We start from the raw sequence: 21,085 nt of genomic DNA on the forward strand, positions 1-21,085 counted from the left end.
GGGTTATTGGTATGCTGTAGGCAATAATCAGATCGGATAATTCCTAGCACCCATTTGACTGTAGTTATTGATTGCCAGACAAGGAGGAATTGTGAAAGACGTCCCCCAACAGGTGTTGAATGATCGGGGGGAATCGTAGGCAAGTCACTGTTTGTTATTTCAGGGGGACGTTCGTGTTCTGAATCCTCTACCTCTACACTTGCCATTGTTGCCACTGTAGCCTCCTCTAAAGAAACCTTTTGAAAAAGAGGGCTGATTGTTGCCTTTGTATGGTGTGGAGGCAGTGTCTGAGAGATATTTTTGGAACCCCCATGATAGAAGGTGCGCCGAAAGGACCCACGGTTAGAAGGGGACCGTAGGGCTCCCATAGATTTTGCCACGTCTGTATCCTTTTTCATTTTTTCTAAGGACGTGTCTACTACAGGACCAAAGAGATGATGCTTGCCAAATGGTGTGTTAAGAATGGAAGCCTGAACTCCGGGTTTAAAACCCAAAATCCTTAAACATGTGTCTTCTTAGTAACACACTGGTATTGACGGCTCCAGCTGCAGTGTCATCTGCATCTAGTGCACACCTAATCGAAGAATCAGAGATAAGCTTCCCCTCTTGCACTAAGTCTTGGGCTTTGGTTTTATGCTCATCTGGTAGAAATTGGAGCAATTGCTCCATTTCGTCCCAATGCACTCTATCATGCCTGGGTATTACAATACACTAGTAATTTGCAGCTTGGGAGGCTACTCTTTACCCGGAGGCGTCTATGAGCTTAGGCTTTCTATCTGGAGGCCCCTGACGTCTGTCAATTGGCCCATTTACGGGCACTGGAAACCACTAAACAGTCTAAAGGTAACTGGCCTTTAATGACAGCTGGATCTGATGGTGAAGGTTTATATTTTTTGTCTATCCTGGGGGTGAGAATGCGTGCACAAATGGGTCATTAAATATGTCGTCCACACGCCTTAACATGCCTTCAAGCAAAGGAAGTGTGTGGGTGATTCTTTGGGAACTACTAAAGGTTTCAAAGAGGAAATGTTTCACTAGGCACCCCTTATGTAATTGTACCCCATGATATTCAGCAGCTCTACTTAGCAGCTCTATGTAGCCCACATTATCATCTGGTGGAGAAGGCTTAGTAAGATAAAGGCCAGGATCATTATCTGTTGGAGATTCCGTATTGTAATCCTTCCAGAAGTCTGCAGGTGAAGGATCATTGCCCCCATCCCCATCATCCAGTGTTTTTGGTTGTGGCGAATTAGTAGGAGTAATTAGTAAATGCTGTGTTTGTGTGGAAGGAGGTGATGGAGGAGGAGGAGGAGAAGGGTTAGTACCAACATGTTTCCTTTTTAAAGGAATGTGAAAAAAGAGTCCTCTGACTCAGATTTGTGTTTATGTGGCAATTTGGTTGCAATATGTCCAGTTTTTGTATTAATATACAGTCCTTTTTGTTCTGGCTCCGGTATCGACGGCGGGTGTCAAAATGGGGCTCCTGTGATGATTGCGAAGCATCTTTATGTTTCAGTGACGAAGTTTACGGTGTCTCTATCTTTGGTGCCGAAGATTTCGGATCCAAAGACGGTTTCAGTGTCGAAGGAGTTGGGCCTGAGACTAGTTTCGGCTTTGAACCCGAAGGTTTCGGCTCAGTGCCCGAGTGTGGATGACTTGATCCTGAGCCGGAAGGCTTTAAAATGTGTTTCGCTGTCGAGCCAGAAGGCGCCGGGGGCGTTGGAATTGTTTTTCCGGTGCCGACCACGGCTCGAAGGCAGAGGTGGGATCGGATAACTTTTCTTAGTCCGAGTAGGACTTTGGGAGAAGGGAGGTTTGGTACTCACGATACACTGACCTTGCGGAATCTCTTCATCCACATAGGAGCTGGATTCTGAGACAGATATAGGATCCCCCTATTCTTCCTTGGCACCCAGTGCATCGCCAGTCTCTTGTTCGGAATCTTCTCTGAAGTGGCTTGGAGCTGAACCAGTGTGTTGGCTCTGCATGTCGCAACGTCGGACCCGACAGTCGCAGAGTGTTTTCTTCGAGTGGAAAGATGTACACACGTCACACTCCTGTCCGTTGTGCTCCGGAGATAAGCGCAAGTTGCACACTGTGTGTGAGTCGGTGCACGGGAACTTCAACGTGGCACAGAGAGCAAAATTTAAATGGAGCCATTCCATCGACTACGAGGTGGACCGACATGGGTAGGCCCAATCGCCTGCCACGAGTTTCCAGATCGAAAAGAGTTGTTTGTCACGATACACGGAGAAACGTGAACATGCGATCGAAAACAAAACCGTTGAGGGTAAGTGGATTGCGCACCGAGGGGAACTCGAGAAAGGGTTTTGAACGGGAGCGCCGCAATTCACGTCCTAACCTGATGGCGGAAAAAAACAATCTAGCGATGGAGTCGATGCCCATGCGCACTATCTCCGAAAGGAAACGTCACCTACCTCGTGACTGGAAAGACTTCTTCGGAAAAAACAACTTAAAACATCCGGACCCAAAACTAGATGGCAGGAGGATGCAAAGCATGTACGCTATAGCTCATATGCCTCAAACAGCTTTGTTCCCCTGTCTGAAGCATACAGTATTATCTTGAGTAGGTGACACAGAGGCTGTGTTACAAAAACAAATATAGATATATATAATTATGTATAGCTCCAGACATGGGAACACTGCTTTTCTTCACCACCTCTCTGTGGGTAGATATATATATATATATATATATCTCTAAGACATACACTTGTCCATAGAGCATTGCCATTCCGATAGATACCTAGAAATATAGGCCCATGCTGACGTTCATGAACATAAGCAGTACGGGGAAACATAGTACAAGGAAATAGGGGGCGAGAGAGAAGGGGAAATCACACCCTTCAACACGACATCCTGAAAGCTGCATCCAACGCACACTTAATGGACGCGTTGGAGATCAACTTTCCTTCCTGTATAAGCATTTCTGCTCCCTCCTTATAAGCATCTGGCAGGTGTTGCAGGAGCTGCTCTAACGTGTCATAGTGGGCCCTGTCATATCTTGCTAACAGGGCCTGTGTATTGGAGATCCTCCAAATATTAGCTGCTTGTGCCGCCACCCGCTTCCCAGAAGCTTCCAAGATCTTGGATTCTTTTTCCGGAGGAGGAGCATCACCAGCTGTCTGAGAGTTTGCTCTTTTACGAGCATTAGCCACCACTAAGGAGTCCAAGGGGAGTTGGCCTTTGATATACGTAGGGTCCACTGGCGCAGGCCGGTACTTCCGTTCAATTCTGGGGTTTACCACCCTAGCTTTAGTGGGCTCTTTAAAAATGTCGCTGGCATGTTTGAGCACACCCTTGAGCATAGGCAGAGTTTTTACAGATCTTTCTGATGTTGAGAACGTATCAAAGAGAAAGTCTTCCTCCACAGGGTCAGCGTGCATGTCGACATCATGGTTAAGGGCTGCCCTTTCAATTAGTGCGTTAAACGCAGCAGTATCTTCAGTAGGCGAAGTTTTGACTGCATATGACTGAGTGTCAGGGGTGGTGTGTGGTTCATCAGGGTCAACAGTGTCAGCCCATGGTTGGGACTCATCCTGATCTGTGTCAATGGGATAGTTAAACTGGTCCTCATTGTCCCCTTCCTCCACATCCTCAGTGACAGGTGTGGGAGAGTAGGCATAGTCTTGCCCATAGGGCTGTATGCGTTCAAAAAGTGTAGGAGAGGCAGTTGAGTCCCTCTTTTTCTTTAGTGGTATCCTGTAAGACTCCATGGGAGTTTCAGGCCTGATTTTCCTTTTATAAACGGTGAGTCGACCTGATGCGGAGTCGATGTACAATTTTGACTGTTCGTCATAGGACGGTGGTTGGAACAGAACGTCTTCCGTCCGAGGCTGGGTGGGTGCATCTCTCGTTGTGGACTTGGATGGATCGGCAACCTTTGGGATTTGGACAGTTTTAGGCCGGGCTCTGGGTGGCAGGCCATATTTTATCGGCGCCATAAGCATAGGCGAGGAGCCTACTTGCTTTGAAGCCGTGGTCTTTGATCCGACTGACTCCAACAGGTCCGTGGGCTTGTGGCTCTTTGTCGACTCGAGCCGGTGCTGCGCAGCAGGTACGCTTGTGTGCTTCGACGAGGTCTGATCCTTTGGGCCGAGTTTGGATTTCGGCTCAAAGGCCTTGACTAACTGCGGCTTCTGAATCTTCGGTTCGATGGCTTTTTGCTTGGAAGAGTCGCCATCTTTGGAGCCGGACGTCGACGTGAGCGTGACATGTTTAACTGCAGACACGGGTTTTGTCGCTCCGATCTTCGGGTCGACGCCCTCTGTCGACCCCGAGGGGTCGAGCACACGTTTTGACTTGGTAGGTTCCGAAGTCGTCGAGCCGATGGTAGTTTTCACCACTTTCGGTTTCGTTTTAGTGTCTGTATGTTTCCGTTTCTGTTTGTCCACTGATTGTGGCCGTTCAACCGATGGCTCATTAGAATTGTTCTTAGTCGGGCCTTGAAGCGGGACTAGAGAACTTGTATGAAGATCTTGGCTAAGGCCTTCCGGCGATGCCTCGACCTGAGCCGTGGAAAAGTCTGAATGGGGCCCCGCTACTGCGGTTGGGCCTAGCTCCTCGCTTGAGTCGTCGTCGACGGCTCCGAGAGGTTGTACGTCGTCTCCTACCTCGACGATGTCTTCATCATGGACGTAGAGTTCTTCCTCGTCCCCATTGTATGGTGAGTCTCGCTCCGATGCGGGATCCGAGTGCTGAGCATGATCCTCTTCTCGTACACCCTCCTCGCGTCACCCCCGAAGATGTTTTCTGGATCGGGTGCCGACTCCCGCGCTGACTGTCGTGCCGCGCGTCGAAGACGAAGAGTTTTCTTCGACCTGAATTTTGAACAGGCCATGCAGCTGGCCTCGTCGCGGTCCGGTGAGAGACATTTATTGCACACCGGGTGCACATCGTTGTGAGGGTATTTCGAGTTGCAAACGGGGCAGCGCTTGAACGGACTCCGTTCCATTGTCGATCGTCGATGGGGCCTTTGGTGTCGAAAGGCAAACAGTCTTCGACGTCGTGTTCCAAGAAACTCGAAACAAGTAGAAGGCACCGAACGAAAGACAATACCGACGCCCCGAAGGCCTTTTGGCCTTGAAAAAGAGTATTTATATATATTCCGAACTTGAGTTAAGAAGGTACATCCGAACCCAATGGCGGAAAAAAACAATCTGAGAATGGAGAGGATGCCCATGCGCACTGTAGCCCAGGGGAGGAGCCACCTATCTCGTGATACTTCGAAGACTCTTCCAGGACAACAATGTGCAATCATCCGGACCCAACACTAGGCGGCGATCTATGCATAGATATAAATTCAGCAGCCCACATGACTCGAACACACCATTTATCTGAAGCCTTTACGGGAGGGTAATTTTACCGTAGAGATCTACATAACAGGCACACTGGTAGATTGCCAAATAGAATGCAGCCCTCATGCCAAAAAGCTAACAGTAAAATATGTATACAATAGGACTACATTCAACCTATACCATTTGTGGAATCTATTTCTCTGTTAATCCTCTTCAGACTTGATACCACTTTGTGAAAATGCTACCACTGGGTTGACTGTGTAAGAAAAGAATGGTAGACACTTTGGCTGATGCATAAACCGGTTTAGCCAAAGAAAGTGCTGGCAAAGCCAAAAGGTCTGGCATTGGAAAGAGTCAAAGTTTTTGCCAGAATATGCAAAATCCACAATAAAGTTTGTAAAAAAAATAAAGGTGTGTCCTAGCAGTCCAGGCACATCAGCTCTTAAATGTACCCCTTTTCCCAACGTATAAGGCGGAGGGAGCACACTGCCTCAAATTCCAGCACTCAATTTGCCCAGATGCATTACGGTAGATAGAGTGCATGATAACACTTACTTCAGTAGTAGTCATGGTTGGATTGTGATGCAAAATAGGTCTAGGTGCTCTAAAATACTAGCCCACATTTGCGGATTGTGTTTTTTCACAAAACACTGCTTCAGGGGAGAGAATGTGGCTACACGGCTTAAGAGGCCGACTTTGAAGCTGGGAAACCAAGTTTGAATCCTGGCCAAGAAAACACCTGTGATTCTGAGCAAACCACAATCTCCCTGTGCCTTAAAAAAATAAAAAATGTGTGTCAGAAATGCAACTGGTGCTCACGTAAAGCGCACTGATACCTTCGGTCGAGTTTGTGCAATATAAAACTGCAAATAAAAAAGTGTTATGAAAAGAAGGGGGAGGGTTGTCTAAAAGAGGCATGTTCACTTACCTTCAAGGAGTTAAAAAAAAATGCTACCAGGGATCTTTGCGCATGTATTAGTTCACAATGATGAATAATAACACGTGAATATAAGTGGGGCGCTTTCTGCTCAGGTCGCAGCCCTGCACAATCTGCATACATTAATGGGCCTGCACAGGACAGACTGGGAATGACACCTCCTCCTCTTTGGTAAAAGGTAGGTAATAGAGGCCCATCTGACTCCAGTAAGGCTGTCCGAGCCCCCACTGGACAGTTGTCGGCATATGAAGAGCAGAGACACAGCCCAAGCTCCATGCTGCCCAGAAAAGCGTCCCGCAGCTGCAATTCAAAGAGCAGGTAACACAGGCAATCAATCTAATTCGAGAAAGAAATATCATAGACAAAAGGACTCTTAGGCAAGGAGCCCTTCAGCAGATATAAAAGAAAAACCTATCCAATAGGTGTTAGACCCACGTAGAGTCACACATAAAGACAACCTGTCGTCTGCAGTGTAAATACAAAAGAAGAATAAGACCTGCAAAAGCAGGAACACCACTTCGAGTGGCATGCTATATGGAGTAGACCCACATAGGGACACTCCAGAAACCATAACAGAACACAATTGTTAATCAGAGACACAACATAGAATAACACGCTGAGTGTGAACAAACAATGAAGGCTGAGAGAATGGAAACAGAGCTAAGGGTCTCCACCGGCCTGGCTGTCTCGAAACTGACGCTAAGCAGCATTGGCATGGGCGCCAATTAAATGGAGGCCATCAAATGGCATGTCAGTTAAAGTGGATTGGACTGTCTCTGAAAAACCAGTGGTATGAAGCCTAGCCTGCCAGGGTAACGCCACAGAAGAAGCCATGGCATGACCAACTGAATTGGTTGTGTCCATCCCACACCAAATTATTAATTTAGCAGTCTGCTGCCAATACGAAATCAACAGGGCCAAATTATTCCGATTAGCATCGGGAAGCGATGGCAACAACCAAGTCAAAAAATCCCATAAGGCATGAGAAAAACATTAGAGGACGTTTATGTGTTAATGGAATGTAAAGCAGCACTAGTGGAAGAGAAAATATGCTTTCCACAAGAGTCCTGTCTCTGGCAATCTCTGTCAAGCGTAGTATGAGGCAGAAATTCCAAATCATGAGATGCCGTAGTGGCCTGCACCTTGAAACTGCTGTGTGTCGGGCAGCGAAGGAGACAATCCGGGTCGGTGGGGGCAGGGAGGTGCTTGTGGGAATTAGAATGCCAGTATCTGGCTAAGACCATGCCCCTAGCAAACCCTCATGCAGCACATCACAAATAGGCAATACCAACTCAACACCTGATTGGCTGGGATTAAGAAATCCAATGAGGGGGTTTGTAGACTTTGTCACAGAAGGAAGAGAAAAATCTAAAACTGCAGCCACCCTTTCCATGTTCGCCAAAGAAGAGCTGTCCTCTGTGGCTAGGCAAGGAGGAGAAAGAAGGCCAGACGCAGGGGAACACTCTAACCAACTTGCTTCACCCAAATCAGCAATCCAACTATCCACCATAGGAGGATTCACAGGCATTTGCTGTACAAACCCAATCCGTTCCTCATTCTCTTCCAAAAATTGTTCCACAGAACCTGATGCATTGGCTCTGCACCCAACGCCAATGCAGCATCATATCAATGTCAGGAGAAGACAGTGGAAGGGCATCAGAGGGTGCCGTGGATAGAATGAGGCGAGGGGAGGCGGAAGTCGGAGTCGCCAGCCCCAAAGGGTCCTGCATAGGTGCCAAGTCGGAGTCGATCGGCACCGACAGAGGAAGCGCAGATGGGTCTTGCAAAGGAACTGCGTCGGAGGTGATCAGCATAGCAGGTGTAAATTTGTCATCGATGTATATAAGGGCCTAACCGCAGCCGAGGGTGAACCCGGAGTGGGAACAATAAAAGCACCTGTCACCTCCTTGGGGCCCATAGGCGCTCCAGGGGAAGGTGAATACCCAAAGATGGCATGGAGCGCATAATAATAATCTCTCATTTGGGTCAAAGTCGCCCCGCCTCCAGGAAAAGCAGGGACGCACGGCAGAGACTCTCGCTCGGGGTCCTCAGCTTGAGGGTGTGAAGAGCCGTGGGAAACTACGTCGTGAGATGATGAAGCCGGGAGATGCTGCGACTTCGACTGTTTGCAACGTGACTTACTGCAGGACGTCAACGTCGAGCAATGTCTACGGGGAGGGCTCCTTGATTGGCTCAGTGAAGGGATTGTTGATCGGGAAGCAGACAAAGATCAGCGATATTCGGAGACTTTCGAGAACCGTGCTGTCAGGAGTTTCATCAGTCGCTGCTGCAGCGCCTTTGGCTTCATTTGTTGACAAGCGTCATACTCCTCGGAGTCGTGGCGCTCACCCAAGCACCACATACAGACAGAATGAGGGTCCGTGGCTGACATCTGTCGAGCACAAGACTCACAAGGTTTAAAACCAGAAGGCATAGAAAACAGCAACTGCTGTTCCCGACAATAAAATGTCATAGAAGCCCAAAAAACAGCCAGAAGAACCACTTCTTCTGATTCACATTGTAGTGTGGAAAAGAAGAAACTGACATCAGCCCGACACGGAAGGGCTTATATGGACTCTGTCGATGTCATATCCGGTGGACGATGTTGCTGAGTTGCACGACGCCCTGTGCAGAGGTTCTGCTGGAAAAAAATTCAGATTCAGTCTGGTGCCTGTGGAGAATTCTAAGGTAAGGAATCTGCGGCCAGATATCTTTATCGGATCACACACTAATAAAACCACTTTCCTCTCTAAAATGGCTTTGAGGCAAACACACTATAAACCAACATCACCATCATGCTTATGAAGCACTATGAGACATTTGAGTGTTAAAGAATAAAGATCTGAAAAAGTCCTCAAAACAAGCAGTTCTTAATCAATGTCCTGAAGTATATAAGATGAATGTCAATGAATCATAAATAATGTTCGCAAGGAAGACAGACTATCTTCTAGCAGAGTTTAATAAATTCTCAGATCACCTGAAAAGAAGCATTCTCGTTGCAGTGTATGCCTGCATCTCAATTTAAAATACTTCACGGAACTCCGGTCATCTGCCATATGAGTGAAAATCAACATCTTAAACATCACTCTAGCGACCATGGGGATGTGTGGTCAGTGCAAATGCCTAAGCATGGATGAGATATGCTCCAACTAGAAAATGTTCACTTTAGTTCTAATAGAGAATTCTGCAGCACCTGCAGTTGTTTCCTAAGGGCGTCGATCAAAAAAGTCCTTAAGGAGTTCCTAAACTTATTATAAAAGGCACACTTGGCAGGCATACTGCTGTTCAGAGAAGATAGAAAAAAGACTAGGCTGGAGTAAAAACAGTCTTTAAAGATGGCAAGACTGTTGTAGCTGAATGCACATAAAATGATTGAATCTAGAAATTTGCAGTCAAGAAAAAAAAACATTTGAAAGAAAAGTGCACAGGGATCTATCTATCCACCTAAACAGAAAGGAAATGAAAAAACTGGTCTCCTTTGATCCTTTCACAGCCTTCTGCAGCAGTGTAATGTAATAGCTGTACTACTGATTCAGAGACTTTCTCCTACTCTCAATAGGAAGTGGTGTTTCCACTAAAGCTTCATTTTTTGTTTTTTACTTTAACTCTAGCCTCCATTTAAGATGATTGGAATTTTCGCCAATGCATATTTTTAATTCAAATTCTAGAAATGTTTCAAGCATAAATGATGGCTCCCTCTACCATTGTCCACCCATCTGCTACTTCATTCAGATAAACCTTGTCTACATTTGTGGGCCACAGACATCCAGTTCTAGGAAAAGTAAGTGAATATAAAAATTTGAATCAGTGTAGGTGGATGTAGATGTATTTTTAAAACTGCTTAGCTATTGTGATTCACACCTTAATTGTAATATATAATTACACAAAAATCAACCACTCACCGCAGTTCATTGTAGCAGGGTGTGACCTACCCGCTCTAATAGACTGTTTGATAAAGCTCTCTGTAGTGAAATATGGTAATATTTGAAACTGTGCTCCATACAGCTACAAGCATGTATCAAAATATTTAAAGTCCCTGAATGAAATTGTAAACCACAAGCTTAGCACATTGAACAGCTTACTTTTCTTGCTGCTTCTTTGCGCCTTAGACGACTCGGGAGGTACGTCATCTGCCGCAGGATTTGGAACAAGTTCACTGGAGTCAGAAATGTTCTTTTTATTCTTCTTCTTTTTAGTAGAAGCAGACTCTGAGACAAACTGTCCTTCTGGGACATTCAGAGACCCTTCATTGTCTTTTTCTTCAGCCCTTGCATCTCCTTTAGTACCAGAAATATTAGCAGATTCGATCAACTTTGAGGTGTTTGTTGCTTCACCACCTGTAACTTTGCCTGTCATAAATAGAAAAAAAGTTGACATTGTCTTTGTTGTTTTCTTGGCTTTACGTGTAAAAATAGCCTAATTCTGGCTTAATGTATACGATTTCAATCTTACAGATTGCTACATACCAGAAAAAGCAGCTAACAGCCGCCAAAAGGAGTCTGCATAAAGAACCACAAAAGAGTTGGGATGTAAGCAATGAGGTACCCCGGCATGACAGCCAAGGTACCAGGCCACTGCAACACCCAGGACACCAGTGGCACCCCAACAGCCAGGATATCACACTTGCCACAAGAGCCAAGATATTAAACTAAACAGGACAGAGTAGGTGCCAAGACATAACATGTTAGCCAAGGCATCTAAGAGAGAAGGGATTATAACCGTTTCACAAGCCAGCATAGAACATGAGAATACGCAAGCCACCGGCCCTTACAATAAAAAAGGCGAATTCACTCAGAACAACAGGAGGCAGGCTACCAGAACAAAAAGTAAAAATGCCAAAATATTATTCAGGAAAAACCTCCCTCTAAGATTAATGAGTGAAAAGCTCCTCGCCCCAACCAAACAGCCACAAAGGCCAAACGTCATTATCCTTCGCCACCTTGGGGGACCATGTATTAACCTGAGTGGAGAGGAGGCACATGCAAAAGAGCTTGGGTCTGTAGCCTGGAAAGGCCCACATCATACTACACTATATGCACAAGTTAGGAGGGCTGGAGGAGACGGAGGACAGTGAGTGGCTCAAGGCACTGGGGGTGCCTTGACCAGATTAACAGACCCATTGGAATCTGGACAAGCAGGCAGATGTTGAGACCCTGGGCCGAGCTGCCCTCTGCCATCATGCCTCTGCATGCCACCCTTCAACATTAAGTGCACTTAAAGCACAGGGAGCATGCAGCACTTATGAGACACTGCACTAGAGCAGGGTGCCCTTGGACACCATTGAAAACCCCGGCGGCACTCACTAGCATCGTACAAGAGGTCTCAGTCTTCTCTCACCTCCCATGGCACCAAGGGGCCATGGGTGGGGTCTCCGAGAGGCAAAGAAGAACACTACTAGTATAACTAGTCCCACACATGGTGCACTGCTAGACCCAACCACTACTACCTCCCAAGAAAAAAACTAAATGAAACCTGAACAGAGTTATGACTTATGAACTTGGATCATGGGAAAATTCGGCAGAGTCTGCCCTCTCCGCCCTTCTTGACAGCCTGCAATAGCTCAAACATGGTGTACAAGAAAAGCGAAAACAGCGTTTAAACCATCAGAGGATGAACCTTCCATGTCATCACACATAGATGCCACAGAACCTTTCACCACAATGAATACATTTGACACTATACTAAAAGTAATATGAGCCCCTAACACACTACTGGAATAAAATACTGTACACACAGATTCTTCAGTATAACACCCACAGTAAGGAGTAGTTTCTGTCCTGTAACTCCAGTTCTGTAGTAGGGGTATCTCTGTTATAGTCATTGTGAGAAGTTGGCCTGATGTGCAGTGCTCACTGTTCTAGTGATCACTATATATCAGTCCAAACAACCCTTATTGATGATTGGTTGTAAGTCAACCTTATAGACCAGCTATCCTAGTAGCATGGATACGAGCAGTCTAAGGCTAAGACTCTAGAGGGCGTGTTAAGCCAGCTGTTTTACCATCACATTACCCCTTGAACACCCAGTGAAAGGACACCACACAAGTTGTTATGAAAATAAACAGTGTATTTATTTATAACAAGACTACCCTGGCTCTTTATGAGACAGGGAGCTAAGCACACAACAAAACTCTTACGAAAATACTTTTAAGTTAGCACGTTACACAAATGCCCGAGGGGCACGAAAAACCATATACGCTAAAAGTGGAATGCGAATTACTAGCAGGTAAGTAACAGTTCTAATAGGCTTTGGAATCGCTAGGACTGGACTAGGGAATCGTTAGATTACTACTAGGAGGCCCAGGGGACTCGGGTGCAGAGTGTGCACTCTCACGCGGGATGCGGGACAAAGTCTATGGAAGCTAGAATTCACAAAGTTAGTGTTCACGGGCGAACCCGACCTGGTAGGGAGAAAACGACAGTGGATCCTGACCCTTGGATAGTGAGGCTATGCTGGGACACCGGAGTGCCGAAGTTACCTAGCCCAGGGGCTGCAGCTGCATAGGTCTGAAAAGACGTCGGGGATCTCGTTGCCGGACCAGGAGCCTGGAAGGAAGAAGTTGCTGGCAGGCGACCAGTGAAGGAAAGTTCGATGGATCCAAGCCTGGATCAAGGGAGAAGAAAACCTGAAAGCAGAGGGGACCAAGTTCTTGAATCACTAGCCAGTGATTAAGTGGGCACCAGGATGGCACCGGGCGAAGTCACCGCAGTCAGGTGAGTGGGCGCTGCTGGGCTCTGCAGTCTCTCGGACCAGGAGGCGTTGTCGGCGACCAGGATGGAGGTGCGAGCTGTCCCACGAAGGATGAAGTCGTCGGCGTCGAAGTTACCCAGGATTGGGCAACAAGCCTTGGCTAATTCAAGCCCACGCGGTGGACTCAAAATGGCGTCTTGAGTGGACCAGGAGGGTCCGGGGTGCTCCTCTTCTGGAAGGGAGCAAGGGCCAGTCTGGAGCAACCAGACCAGCAGCAGAAATGTCGTCGGGCGTCGTCAGGAAGGCCACAAGCCAACGGGCTAGTAGCCAAACAACGCGGTGAGCAGCGGAAAGCAGAAGGGCCCCACGCAGATCGTGGAGATGCTGGGGGGCTGCACTTCGGAGCTTAAGCTGCTCAGAGTCGGGGCTTCTCGGACCCCAAAGCACTCACCAGTAGATTACTCGGCGGGCTTGCTGGAAAGAAGTCGTGCAGTCTTGCAGATGGCCGGTCCCTTGAGGTCTCGTCGCACCCACGGTTCTCAGCTGGGCTGTAGAGGTGGGTAGAGGTCAGAGGTGCCAGGGAAGCCGGTTCTCGTCGAGCTGGGCAGTCGGATTCCGGAGGAAGGACTTACAGCAGACCGCAGTGTTCTTAGATGGTGCCTGCGGATGCAGGGTGACTACTCCTTAGTCACAAGGGAGAATCTTGAAGAAGGAAATCTTGAAGTCCTTTCGCAGAAAGTCGTGTCTTGATTCCAAAGATGATCTGATTTGGAAGGGGGCCAGTCTCTACCTTTATCTGGGAAAAGGGGGCTGGCACGCGACTAGGTCCTGCCCTATGGGTGGGACCAGGAGGGGGGTGGTTACACCCACTTCCTTGGCGGGCTTTTCCCCAGGCCAGGGGCTGGAGTGCCCCTGGAACTGGTTCCAGCCAGCCTATGCACAGTGAGCACCGGGGTGCCACGTGCAGTCACCTTCCTCTAAAGCCCTGCCTACCTACAATACACAAAACCCTGTCTGGGACGGTGCTGGCACCGCCCCTGGCAGGAAACCCTTTGTCCTTATCTCCTGCTCTGGGAGGACTCCCAGCAGCAGGAGGGCAGACTTGTGTCTCGGTGGCAGCATCCATTTTGTGGATGCTAAGGCTCTGTCTGACTTTTAACCGGGTTATAGGTTACATGCATGTCGTGTCCCTCTAGAAGGGTGGAATGCTAACCCCGTCGCCAGAATTGGCGAGGGGTTAGTATTCCAATTCGTATGACACCTTACTCGACATGTTTTGATAAAGCGATACCAGAGTTGGCACATAACCGCGAGGATTATAATGCACTTAAGAGTATATGGTATGCGATATCATGGAAACGGCTAAGGGATGGGTCCCGAAAGCCGCAGACAGGCTCAGCTCATGCCAGAGCACCATCTCACACGATTCCAAGCACTCTGCCTTCAGGATTGTTAAGGCCTGCCATTGGAGTGACTGATAGGAGATCTGTGTGTCCATTTTTAGGGTTAGATATAGGTATACTATATCTAAAGCAAAGGGTGATTACACCACCTTGCCCCAGCTGTCAAGCAGCCAGTTGTGTCAGATTTGGATGGCCAGCCAGGGGTGGCATAATACATGCTGCAGCCCCTGGTAGGCCCTGGGTACACCTATGCCCTGGGTACCTAAGGTACACTGTACAGGGACTGATAAGGTGACTCAGTATCCAATTTAGATATGTACCTAAGGTACATGGAATCCATTTTACAGAGAGAGCAGTGGGCCTGAGGTCCTGAATAGCAGGGCCTCAGGTCAACTAAGTCAGAAAACCAGCAAAACACCAGGCAAAAAGTTGGGGGCAACCATAGTCAGGGATCAACCTTCCAACAGTCATAATCTAGTGAATAGTCCCGCCCATGTGCGTGGACATCGGAGCAATCAAAAATAATCTCTTAAAGTGTCAAAAAATGCAGACCTGCACAGACACTTAAGAGAGAGTTAAAGACAGATAATGCAGCCTATAAAACAGGCTACACTGTCCAGTACTTCAACTAGAAATTCCACCAAAAAAATCCACAAAACAGCATAGCCTGTACAGATTTCCCTTGCTTCAGCAGCAAAAACCCTCTGGAATGATAGAGAGGAGGATCTGGACAGACAAGCCCCATAGGCTGCCATTATGTGGCTCAGAACAGGATACTGTGCCTTTAAGATAACCTTCCAGAACTTCACAGTATCCCAGAATGCACTGCAGGTCCCTTTTACTTTCAGTTCTTTTTGAAGGCGTAACACGCCAGACCTGTAGCATTCCTTACATGAACATCTCTCTCCACCGGGGAGGAGGGCGGGCGCTTATGACTATAACAGAGATACCCCTACTACAGAACTGGAGTTACAGGACAGAAACTACTCCTTCTGCAGTAGGGGATCTCTGTGTATAGTCATAAACTAGTGAATAGAATGGCAAGCCCATCCCCACACCAAAGCGGCGGTGGAGAAACGAGAAAAACACCACTATTGTGCGAACAGATTTCGCAGCGAAGCCTGCCCAACCTGAGCGTCTGCTCTGGCATCAGTGTCCAGGCAATAATGCTTAGCAAAGGTATGGACCGACTTCCAAGTGGCCGCCTTGCAGATTTCTGCAATGGGAACATTACGAAGCAAAGCCGTCGTGGCAGCTTTGCCCCTGGTGGAATGAGCCTTAGGTTTGCCCCCTAAGGTCTTATTAGCCTTTTGGTAACACAATTGTATGCAGGAGACAATCCACCTCGAGATGGACTGCTTAGAGGTAGCAATACCTGTCCTGACTGATCCATAATTGATAAACAATTGGTCCGACCTACGAATATCTTTGGTTTTATCCAGATAAAATTTCAACACCCTCCGAACATCCAGGGAATGTAAAGACCTTTCCGCTGGAGATGAAGGATTCTGAAAAAACATAGGCAAAGTTATAGTCTGGTTGACATGAAAATCAGAAATAACCTTGGGAAGAAACTTAGGATGAGTACGCATAACAACCTTAGCAGCATGAAATACAGTATAAGGTTCTTAGCAACACAACGGCTGAATTTCATTCACCCTGCGGGCCGATGTAATGGCCACGAGGAACGCCGCCTTCCAGGACAGGTGCTGCAACGAAGCCTTATGAATAGGTTCAAAAGGCTCCTTCATCAATCTGGACAGCACCACATTCAATTCCCATGAAGGCGAAGGAAGCCTGACAGGAGGGACCACTTTCTTCAAGCCTTCCAAAAAGTCTTTGATCACAGGGATCTGGAAGAAGGAAGTCTGTGAAGGGCATTTCCTGTAGGCAGTCAATGCAGCCAGATGAACCTTAATGGAATGGACATTAAGGCCAGACTGCGCCAGATGTAGAAGATATGGAAGGATGACATCTTCCTTACATGTCGTAGGGTCATAGTTCTTGGACTTGCACCAGATGCAAAACCTCTTCCACTTGTAAGCATAAGAAGTCCTACTGGAAGGTCGCTTAGCCTCCTTCAGTATGTCCATGCAATCTTCCAGGAGATTAAGATGGCCATATTGCACTATCTCAGGAGCCATGCCGCCAAACTCAAAGACGAGAGGTTGGGGTGCAACATCTGCCCCCCGAACTTCGTGAGAAGGTCCGGCCTGCACGGCAGCTTCATGTGAGGAAGGAGAGACCGGTGAAGCAGGTCCGTGAACCACCATTGTCTGGGCCATTCCGGGGCAATCAGTATCATCCGCGCCCTGGACTGGGACAGCTTGATGAGAACCGTCGGAATCAGGGGAATGGGTGGAAAAGCGTACAGAAAGCTGTTCGACCAGTTGATCCATAACGCATTCCCCTGCGTCCCCGGCTGGTAGTACCTGGAGGCGAAGTCTCGGCATTTGCTGTTTTCTGCGGTGGCGAACAGATCTATGTCTGGCGTCCCCCACCTTGCGAAGACTTCTCCTAGTACTTCGTCGTTTATGACCCATTCGTGGTTTTCCTGAATCAGTCTGCTCAGTGCGTCTGCCTGAACATTCTGCATACCTGGCAGATGGGTAGCCGTTATCGACAGCCCTCGGGCCAGAAGCCAGTGCCAGATCGCCTGCGCCTCCTGCGACAGGGTGCGTGATCTCGAGCCCCCCTGCTTGTTGAGGTAATACATCGTGGTCGTATTGTCCGTCTGTACAAGCAGAGAGTTGGTCTGGAAGGACGGGTGAAAGGCCTTCAGTGCCAAGTGAACAGCTCTGAGTTCCAGGAAATTGATGTGGTACGTGGACTCCGTCGGGGACCACGTCCCTTGAATCTGTAAGTCTCCGGAGTGCGCTCCCCAGCCCTGGAGAGAAGCATCCGTCACGATAGTCTGAGTGGGAATGTCCTTGTGGAAGACAACCCCTCTGAGGAGATTCTCCGCTGAACACCACCACTTCAGAGACTGAAGAGCATGCAGAGACAGTCGTATCTTGTCGTCCCAAGATCCTCTCCTCTGGTCCCACTGATCCTCCAAGCACTCCTGCAGCGGTCTCATGTGCAGCCGTGCATGTGGCGTCAGGAAGATACAAGAGGCCATCGATCCCAGTAGAGAAGACACCGTCCTCACTGATGTAGATGGAGTGATCATAAGAGCCTGAGCCTTCCGAAGGAGTGATAATCGTCGCTCCTCCGAAGGAGACACGCTTGCTGACCTCGTATCGATGGTGGCCCCCAAGTACTGAATGCACTGGACCGGAGTCGGGACAGACTTGGACATGTTGATGTGCAACCCCAGCTTGTTCAAAAGAACGCACGTCTTCTGGAAGTGCGCTTGAGCTTCCGAGAAGGAGGAGGCCTTGATCAACCAATCGTCCAGGTACGGGTAGACAAACACCTTGTTCTTCCTCAGGTGTGCCGCTACCACTGCCATGCACTTCGAGAAAGTTCTGGGCGCAGACTTCAGCCCGAATGGCGTGTACTGATCGTGATTGGTGCCGACTTGAAATCGCAGGAACTTCCTGTGTTTGAGTGCAATGGGCACATGGAAGTACGCATCCTGTAGGTCTATTGCACATAGCCAGTCTCCCTGTTGCAACTGAGGATAAATCTGATGCAACGACAGCATGCAAAACTTCTCTCTGCGAATCCATTTGTTCGCCTGTCGCAAGTCCAGAATGGGCCTGAACTCGTTCTTGTCCTTCTTGCGGACCAGAAAGAACCGGGAGTACAGACCTCTTCCTCTTTGAGACAGAGGTACGTCTTCTATCGCCCTTTTCCTTAACAGGATATCGGCCTCCACCTGGAGCTCGCGCAGTTGATACTGCGAGCTGACCGGAGGAATCGATGGAGGAGGGCTGGTGAACCGAAGACTGTATCCATTGCAAACAATATTCAGCACCCACTTGTCCTGAGTAATTTTTCTCCACTCTGCCAGAAAAAATTGAATGCTTCCCCCCACCGGAGCGGGTAACGGATGAAGGGGAAGTAACCGCTCAGGGTCGAGACCCAGCCGGGCCTTTGTTAGCTGTAGAGGACTGCTGTCCACCTCTACCCTTCTGGCGTTTCTGGAAGGGCCTCCGGAACTGCTGCTGTTGTTGCTGCTGCTGCTGTCCCGAAGACTGTCCTCGCCCTCTGCCCTGTGCACCGAACCGTCTCTGGAACGGTCGGTAGGGCTTCTTTTCTTTGGGCTTCTCAAAGCCCACCACAGTCAGGGTCTCCGCCTCCACCTTCATGCGGGCCATCTCATCATCGGCATGTTTTCCGAACAGAGTCTCTCCTGAAAACGGCAGATTGGTCACTCGCTGCTGGGCCTCCGGCTTGAGTGACGTTAGCCTGAGCCAAGCATGACGGTGCTGGTTGATCCCATGACAATAACCATGGGCTCCCAAAAGAGAGATATCCGCAGCCGCGCTGATGATCTGGTTAGAAACCAGCATCCCTTCCTTAAGGATCTCTAGGAAGTCCTCCCTCTTGTCTCGTGGTAGAAGATCCATGAACTGTTGCAGGGAATCCCACAGGGCACGGTCGTACCGCCCCAGCAAGGCCGAATCGCTGGAGGCTTTCATGGCAGTGGAAGCAGTCCCACAAGCCTTCCTCCCAGCCGAGTCGATCCATCGGCTTTCCTTATCAGGCAGCACGGTGGAGGACGGGGAGGTAGAGTGTAACTTCCTGGCCGCCGTCACTACAACGGAATCGGGTACTGGATCCATCCGCAGGAAAGCCGGGTCCGAATCCGGGGCCCTATACTTCTTCAGAAGTCGGGAGGGAGCGGCCTTCACCACCTCTGGCATAAGGAACAGCTCCTCCGCAGGTTCTACCAAACCTGGCACCAACGGCAGCAGGGGGCGAGACAAATGCTTCTTGTGAAGTGTCTCAAATATCACGGACGTCGTAGGTGTAGGAGCCGTCACCGTGATCCCCAACTTTGTCGCCCCCTCAGGAGAACCTCCTGGAACGTGCTGATGTCGTCCGCCGGAGACACCCTTGTCCCAGGGGAATCCGACAAGGTCGGCGAATAGGATCGTGTCCTGAAGGAGTCCGTGAGGGACCTGGATCCTCGCCTCCTATGGCGGCGTCTAGATCTAGTGGAGGATCTGCGCCGACTCCTAGATCTTCCTCTCCGTCCGGAGCGCCATCTTGACTTCCTAGGCCTCGGGCGATCCGCCGGTTCCACCGGCGCGGGCGTCTTAGGTTTGGCCGGGGCCTGTGGCTTAGGAGTCCCCTTAGGAGGTGTCGGAAACCTGGGCAACGAAAACGACCTCGGAGGAACCGGAGGAGGCTTCAGTGGCACCTGAGGTTGAGGTAAAGTTTGCGGAAGCGGAGGCAAAGGAGGAGGGGTAGGAACGCTCGGAGGGGGACCCCTCGGCAATGGCGGAGGAGGCGTAACCTGCGAAGGCGTATACACCTCGGAATACACCCAGCCCGGTGATCCACCACCAGCCTGGGACGTCGGAGAGCCACTCATGGCATCAGGCCTCCTCTCCCGCTTCTTCGACATCGAAGAACGGTGACCAGACGGCGAGCGTCGGCCCCTCGACGTCTAGCGTCTCTTCCTCGGCGTCGACCGTCGTCCATGCCTCGACGTCGACTTCGTACGCCTCGACGTTGATCTCTCGTGTCTCGACGACGACCTCTTGTGCCTCGACGGCGACCTCGACGGAGACCTCTTCCGCCTCGACGGCGACCTCTTCCGCCTCGACGGCGGACCACTCCTCGACAACGAGGATCCCCTCGACGACGATGTTCTCCTCCTCTTCGCCGACGGCGAACGGCGGTGTCGCTTCGACGGCGAGCGATGACGCCGGGCCCTTCGACGTCATTCACTCGACGTCGAGACCGACGAGGAAGACGACGAAATCGTCACCGGATACTTCGACGGCGGTCTGTGCACATCCCTCGACGTCGAGCGCCGACGGCGCTTTGCCCCAGAGCCCTGGGGGGACGGGGAACAGACCGCAGTCATTCCTCTCGACGTCGTGGTCGCTGCAATCGACCCAGACGGAGAGTGGGCACGTTTGCTGGTCTTCTTGCCCCTGGGGAGCCCCCCAGAGGCCTCAGCATGGGCAGAAGGAGCCCCTCCAGACCCACCTTGCGCCTTCAGCCTTCTTTCCTCGAGTCCCTGAAGCCTGATCTTCTTTCTTTCCTTCAGGGTCCTGCCAGAGAAGCCCTGACAAATCTCACAGTCCTCTGGGACATGGGAAGAGGGAAGGCAGAGGATACACACCTCATGGGAATCCGATTTGGCCTTCTTCCTGGAGCACTCCGGGCATTTGTCAAATAATGCAGGCATATTTGACATCAAAAAGGAGCAAAACCCAAGAAGAACAGCACTAAGTACTTTAGAAGCACTCAAAACGAAATTAATAGTGAAAAATCACCAATAAACCCTTGAAAAGGGAGAGCTCAATGCTCCAGGGTCCTGCTTGCAGGAGCCGGAAAAAAGAACTGAAAGTAAAAGGGACCTGCAGTGCATTCTGGGATACTGTGAAGTTCTGGAAGGTTCTCTTAAAGGCACAGTATCCTGTTCTGAGCCACATAATGGCAGCCTATGGGGCTTGTCTGTCCAGATCCTCCTCTCTATCATTCCAGAGGGTTTTTGCTGCTGAAGCAAGGGAAATCTGTACAGGCTATGCTGTTTTGTGGATTTTTTTGGTGGAATTTCTAGTTGAAGTACTGGACAGTGTAGCCTGTTTTATAGGCTGCATTATCTGTCTTTA

The 21,085-nt window shown here is 49.3% G+C and overlaps 1 protein-coding gene across 3 annotated transcripts in view; it reads right to left on the bottom strand.

Annotated features, from left to right (window-relative positions):
• Positions 1 to 21,085, bottom strand: part of BDP1 (BDP1 general transcription factor IIIB subunit) — a 1,449,812-nt gene that overhangs the window by 1,176,906 nt on the left and 251,821 nt on the right. For all 3 annotated transcript variants that reach the window (XM_078675286.1, XM_078675285.1, XM_078675287.1), the window contains one exon: positions 10,335 to 10,601. In XM_078675286.1, the coding sequence (XP_078531412.1) occupies positions 10,335 to 10,601 (267 nt within the window). The remainder of the gene's footprint in view (positions 1 to 10,334; positions 10,602 to 21,085) is intronic.

This window comes from Lissotriton helveticus, chromosome 2_1 (assembly GCF_964261635.1).
Source record: "Lissotriton helveticus chromosome 2_1, aLisHel1.1, whole genome shotgun sequence".
Classification (NCBI taxonomy): Eukaryota; Metazoa; Chordata; class Amphibia; order Caudata; family Salamandridae; genus Lissotriton; species Lissotriton helveticus.